The sequence below is a fragment of the Brassica oleracea genome, chromosome C4 (assembly GCF_000695525.1).
Source record: "Brassica oleracea var. oleracea cultivar TO1000 chromosome C4, BOL, whole genome shotgun sequence".
Lineage (NCBI taxonomy): Eukaryota > Viridiplantae > Streptophyta > Magnoliopsida > Brassicales > Brassicaceae > Brassica > Brassica oleracea.
In genome coordinates this window covers 28,474,191-28,480,922 of record NC_027751.1, presented here as the reverse complement: position 1 = coordinate 28,480,922, position 6,732 = coordinate 28,474,191, and the positions used below count along the sequence as shown (strand labels likewise).

The window sequence follows — 6,732 nt, the reverse complement described above, 5'->3', positions numbered from 1 at the left end:
GTGGTGATGGTTGATGACATCGTTCCCACGAACCTCGTGAATAATACTGCCACCACAGGGACACCTCGTCGGAATCCCGTACTCTGAATCAGCCACAGAAGAGAGCATGTTGATGTACTCCTTTGTCCTCTTTGAATCTCTTATCTCTGCTGCGGGATCCATCTGCATCAGAAAAAACGATTCCTTTTAGAACCCTAACTATAAACTAAATCGATTACAAATCCCAAATAAACGTACCCGCATGACGATTTTAAACCAGAAATCTATACCCCCTTTTCGATTTCGAACCCTACGACAAAACCCCCAAAACCATAAATCAAAACCCCTAAATCGATTTTTAACCTAAAACGCTTTCGACCCCAAACGATTGAATCAATCGGTGAAACTAGTGGATACTCACCTCAGATCGTCTACGAGAGAGTACGACGTCGATTAGATCGAAGAAAGAAGAGAAAATGATCTGGCTATCTCGTCGCACGAAAAATCGCCAGGGAGAGAACGAAACTCTAGCTTTAGAAGAGAGAAGTGAAAATGAATGATCTATCGCGAATCCCTTTTTTTCTCCGTCTACACGCGGACTCGCGTGTCCACTCTGCTATCGACGCGTGGCTTGACCCCGTATCATACGGGTTCACCCGCAAGACACGGATCACGATATTAAACCCAATAAACATTTTCTTTTAATCGAATGGGCCTAGGATCCCGAGCCCGTGATCCGGTTATAAACCGTCGATGCGAATGCTCTAAAGTCTTACAACCCATACTTTATACTAAATAATAAAAACTAAACTACGGCATTTCCCTATGAAAGTTTGGTGAAGTCCCTTTTCACAAAAAAAAAAACTTTGGTGAAGTAAAGATCCACAAGAACGAATAAAACCATTGATTTTCTGTCTCACAAAATAAGTGTTAGGTTTCAGTAAAAAAAATAAAATAATAAGTGTTAGGTTCTAAATGTCTTGAGTTCATATCCAAATTCTCAAAAGATTCAACTAATGTTATATAACATTTTTACAGAAACACACAATTAAAAATATTAAGAACTGGTGATAAAATGGAAAATGTTGCCTAAAACTGGCGATAAATGTATCAGTACACCGAAAATGTATTCCTATTCATTCGCGAGCTTGTAACAGTTTCTGATTCCAGAATTCTCGGAACGATTAAATATATAATATATAATTAAAAAAATGTATTCATATTTACAAGGTGCAAATTACACAGTGCCGGTCCGGAGTTCAACGGCGCCTAAAGAAATCGAAAAATAATGGCCCTTAGTTGTAACAAAAAAAAATTATCACAATTTTAACATACTATAGAAACTCAATTGGTTTGTTACAAAAAACAGAAACTTAATTTATTGTCAAAAAAATAATGTACATAAATATAATTAACAAGAGTGACATAAAGTTCTTAATTTTACCCATTCATCTTAGGTATAATTATTTAATCACTTTCAGAACTTTTATCAGATAATTAAAAAGTCATTAATTTGAAATGTGACCAATTAGTCTTGTGTTTTGTTCTTTGTATTTTAAGTTCCATTTCATTGATTTATATTTTTTACTACATTTAAAAAAAATATCTTTTAAAACAGAAATAAATATATCTTTATGAAAGACGAGCTCGAGAAAAAAATATAAAACATAAGGCATCAACTACTAATTCACTTTAAGCCAAGTTTACCTTATATGTTTTCATTAAACCCTTGAGTTTCAAATTTTGTCAACTATATGAAAGAGCATTACGACACAATAATTTCCAGGTCAATTCAGAAAATTTTATCAAATGCAGAAAAACTTAGTAAGAAAAAAAGTAGAGAAGTAGGGAAATTTTTATTAATGTGCTAGTTATTAATTTTATTTTTATGAATTTATATTAATTATGACAAATATATGATCTATATTGTAAAATACAAATTATTTTAACATTAAGTTTGAAATTTTGGTTTTGGAGAAGAACATCTTAAAATTTTAAATATAGAGTTTTGCAAATTTCAAAATAAAGTGTCTTTTTCACTTATTTATACTAGGTGATTCTTCCATACTCATGGATGAATATAAATATTTATAAAATAATTAATTATAAAATTGGTAAATATTTCCTTTCATTTTCACTTGTTTATAAAAAAATATTTTATAATTTTTATGCAAGAAAAATAAATTAAAACTGTATTAAGTATGGTTATGTTCCCATCTTAATTTGATATGTGATTTCAAGTATAATATTTTGGATTAGTTCAAATATTAATTTTGTATTTTGAGTTGCATCTTTTTTTAATTGAAAAACGTTTTTTTTTTAATTAATTTTAAATTATCTTATTATTTTCTTAACTTCAGGTAATTCAGTTCATCCTCTTATATTTGTAAAACTTGTATAGTTTGATCTATATTGGTTTAGAAGAAAAATAAGAAACAAAATATTTAATCACAGCGGTTTGCTTGTGCTGAATAGATAATCCAAGCAATAATAAGTGCTGCTCTTCCTGTAAGTTGTGATAGTTTAAAAATTCATGTACATATATGAATATCTATAAAATAACTTAATCATAATAATTGGTTGATTTGATTGTTAATAATTTATTTATTTTTGGATATTCAAAGCTTACGTCTTTAATATCAGAATGAGAAATAAAAAAATCATCGGCAACTATGAGGTAATTAATAAAATATAGTCAATTCTTTTATAAGGAACATATTTGCATATATGTCTTGTGTCATATCTTACAGCATTACTTGCATGATTTTTCCATCAATTTTAGTATTTCAAACAAACATATTTGGTATTATGTTAGATGTACAAGATGTTTGACCAAAGTTATACTCTAATTAATTAAGCCCATAAGAAATTGAGAAAGATAAGTATGCATACATAGCTGCCTACACATAGGGCCGGCTCAGGGTATTATTGGGTCCTTGGGCAAAAAAATATTTTAGTTTTTTTTATATGTATATATGGACAACTTAAAATTTTTGGGCCCCTATCCTTGGTTATTTTAAAATTTTGAATCCTTCTTTAATACTATTTTTACTCAAAAATGTTTGGACCTCGGGATCCACACCCCATGCCCTAAGCACCCTGCATACACATGAAACTACTACAATATAAAAAAAACTACCACAAATTTAGTATTTTAAAAATTTACATATTTTTCAGTTTTATGACACCAAATTAATTTTTAACTTGATTTATAACTTTGTGACAAAAAAAAACTTGATTTATAACTAGAAACATTTATTTTCCTTCATTTGATTTTGAGTAGCGGGCTAAGACAACTCATTTATGTTTCTTGCTTAGTCATTTTCTTGCTGGTTGGTACAAATAAATTCTCTGCAACATGAAAAATCATTAAACGGTACCTCGATCTGTTTAATCTCTGTCTTCACAAATCACACAGATATTTTGTTTTGATATCTAATAGCATCATCGTTTTAGTTCACTTACAAAGATAGTTTCAATCCTTAAACGAGACCACGGCGAGAAAAAAACTTAAAAATATCAGTATAATCAAATATTTTGTAGCATAATTTTTTTGCAGCCAATGAGTGAATCAAAACCATCTGTCTTGGAATATTTATCATTGCATAAACTTATACATAGTATGTATGTGTAGTCACTACTAATATGCTAGTTTGATAATGTATATAGTATTTATCTTGTTGTCATGGTTATCGATCTAGGTACTTGCATGTCGAAATAAATTATGTTGACATCTATTATCTAAAATTCTCCGAACACTGTACCCAACACACGGTCTATGATTAAATGCGAATGGCGAATCATGCCACAAGCTGGTAATTTGTAGACTATAGAGTTGTATCCTTGCGTTACTACTAGTTTTTGACATCATCAATGTCACCATATTGCTCGTTAGTTAATTAGCCGATAAATTCCGAAAAAACTAAATTATTTTTATATGAAACATTCTAGATTTCATTGATGATCTGTGTTTCTGTAATGGATGAATTTAACATTTGATACTTACAAAAAGTTACAATATTGTAGAAAATACATAATGTATTGGCAAATAAATAAATAACGAAGCCAAAAAGAGCCTTTTGTGTGACACTAACAGCAAATCAGATTTAACAATATATTATTCACTAATTTGATATCAAAATCGAACAATATATGTCTCGATAGCTCTCTCTGGCCTCCTTGGAGATCCCGTCTTCACAATTTGTAATAAACTGTTCACATAAGCTCTTGCGTTGTCCACACTCGCAGCGGTTCCTCCGATGTTGGTCAAGTGCTCTCAGACACCACGATATTTACTGCTCCGCCACTTAATTCCTCCAATGCCGCGTAGATAGTGTCCAGGAGTGCGACGAAGAGGTTTCGATATATGTTTGACCCGTCATTGACTACATTCTTATATGAAGTTAACAGAGCGTACTCGAAACTGACGTCTCTCATGTTGTTAGCGTAGATGAAGTAAGTGTCGATATTCACTAGCAGAGGAGATTTCTTGCTTACCAAGAAATCTATCACCGGGGCAATAAAGATCTGAAAATTTTCTGTGAACGATCCGATCGAGGGCGGAACCCCCCTATGGCTTCTCGTGTCTATGGCTGTGGAGACCTTGATCCCGAGGTCTGAAACAGCGCCCTCGATGTTTTGCATTACTTGCACCTCGTTCCCTACCGATAATAGGTAGCGGAATCTGACACCCTTTGTGTACTTGCGGACGTTGTTGCGGACCCATGTGTCGGCTTCCAGGTAGTGGGTTGCGATACGCTGGAGATCCGAGTTTGGAACATCGAGTAGAAGCTCGAAGTTGGAGCCTCTTAGAGCGGTGAGAACTTCTTGGTCGGGATCGTAGAGCCGCATCTGTCGGATGTTACGCTGCCCGTAAAACGCAACCACATCTGCGGGACGTGGCAGGTTGTTTCCAATTTTCCCGTAGCACACTCCGATTTGCCCAGATTCATTTCCAAATTAAGATCATCAAAAATAAGATTACATTAAATCAAATTCTGAAAACTAAGTGTAAATAGATTATTTAATATGATATCATCGATAGGATAAGAAAAAGAACAGAACCTGCCGTGTCGAAGAAGGAAGCCAGTAGGAAGCTGAGGATAAGCAGTAACAGTGGTACGGAGACTAAGCAATCCGATCGATGATGAGACATCTTCAAAAACGAAAAAATTAACAATGAAAATTAAAGATGATGTTAAGATACACCGATTTGTTTTATTAATTCCAAAATTATTCGAAGAGTAAATGGCCAAATGGGTGATTTAAAAGTCAATGAAACAAAGTCATCGAGACATATCATCCAAGTTCATGAATGTCTCACTAAATCTATGCTTTGAAAAGTCTGCAAGTGTGAATTTTTTGTACATGTAGCCAAGATTGGCTAAAATTATTGTGGACACTAGTTACAGTTTTTTTTTTTTGGTCTTGTAAGACTTTTTTTGCGTTTTGATAAATATTTTTTTCCTTTTGTATAGCTTTCTTTTGGTTTTGAGATTTTGTTCTCGAACCAAAATAATGTAAATATATACACATTTTTCATTTTTGTATGGAGTTTTTTCAATTTTGTTGCCGGCCCTTGATGTAGTTTTCAAGAGGGTCTAACCAGCTAGAATCAAATACTCAATCTCAAATACTATAAATTGTTTTTGAAAAAAGCCGGATCAAAATAGCCAACCAGAAGAATTGTGGATCGAGTTACTTATCTTCTAGAGCAAATGTGGTAATAAATTATGTTAAAAAAAATACTTAGAATATCTAACTTTCTCCGAATAATGGATCTTACTCCGATTGGTGGCATGTAGTATTAGAATTGAGTTGCAGCATGATTTGTCATTCGATGTAATTTGCAGTAAAAATTATGTAGTACAAACTGTAAATTTATATGGTAAGTTTGCAGTAAAAATAAGAGTTATCATTTTATTAATTTTTTTGATTGGTAACATTTTTGATGTATAAGTTGCAATATGGTTTTAATAAACAAAATTGAATATATAAACATATAAATAGTGAAAATTTATTTAAGAAAAAAACTATTTTAAAAATAAAATACAAGTATTTTTAAATAAATAAAGATTCATAAACATAAAAAGGTACTCAATTATCTTAAAACGATCTATAAAACTAAGCAAGTAAATAAGATTAAGATAGAAAATGACAAACCTTAAGTTTATTGATTTTTATAAGTACAAAAGTGAAAATATTTTTTGCACGTAAGAAGAAGAAGATAGAAAAACTGAACTTGAGCTTATTGGTTTTTGCAAGTAAAAAATCAATATATAATAGGAAACCAATTTTTGTCTTCGTTGATGTAAGCATTTTTTTATAGGAAAAAAAAAGTTAAATCGAACGGTAAGAATTGCTTTTTTATAACAATCTAATGGTCAAGTTTTAGTTTCATTTAAATGTATGATGTCATCAGTAATCTAAACGGTGCTCTTAACGTTTCGTTTTCGCATCGCTTTTCAAAAGACACAACCCCTTCTTCTTGTACCAAAAGACACAACCGCTTCTTCTTGTACCAAAAGATACAACCCTTCCAAAAGAAAATTTCTTAACAAATTTATATATTGTTTCTTTGTTACTTTGTCATGCCATTGTTCTTACTCACTTTCATTTTTAATATCCTACTGTTTTCGTTATGGAAACAAGTGTTTAAAAACGCAGCCGAGTTGACGCAAAATTGGCCGAGTCAGCGCTTCAAGAGAAGGTGATGATCGGTCATTCGATTGGCCTAGGCGGTGCTTCGAGTTA

The 6,732-nt window shown here is 32.0% G+C and overlaps 1 protein-coding gene across 1 annotated transcript; it reads right to left on the bottom strand.

Annotated features, from left to right (window-relative positions):
* Nucleotides 1-4,029: 4,029 nt before the first annotated feature.
* On the bottom strand, nt 4,030-5,280 carry LOC106340609 (glucan endo-1,3-beta-glucosidase, acidic isoform-like). The gene has a single exon (XM_013779458.1). It carries the CDS (start codon nt 4,828-4,830, stop codon nt 4,246-4,248), a length of 585 nt encoding a protein of 194 aa, XP_013634912.1. The 5' UTR covers nt 4,831-5,280; the 3' UTR covers nt 4,030-4,245.
* Nucleotides 5,281-6,732: the final 1,452 nt, after the last annotated feature.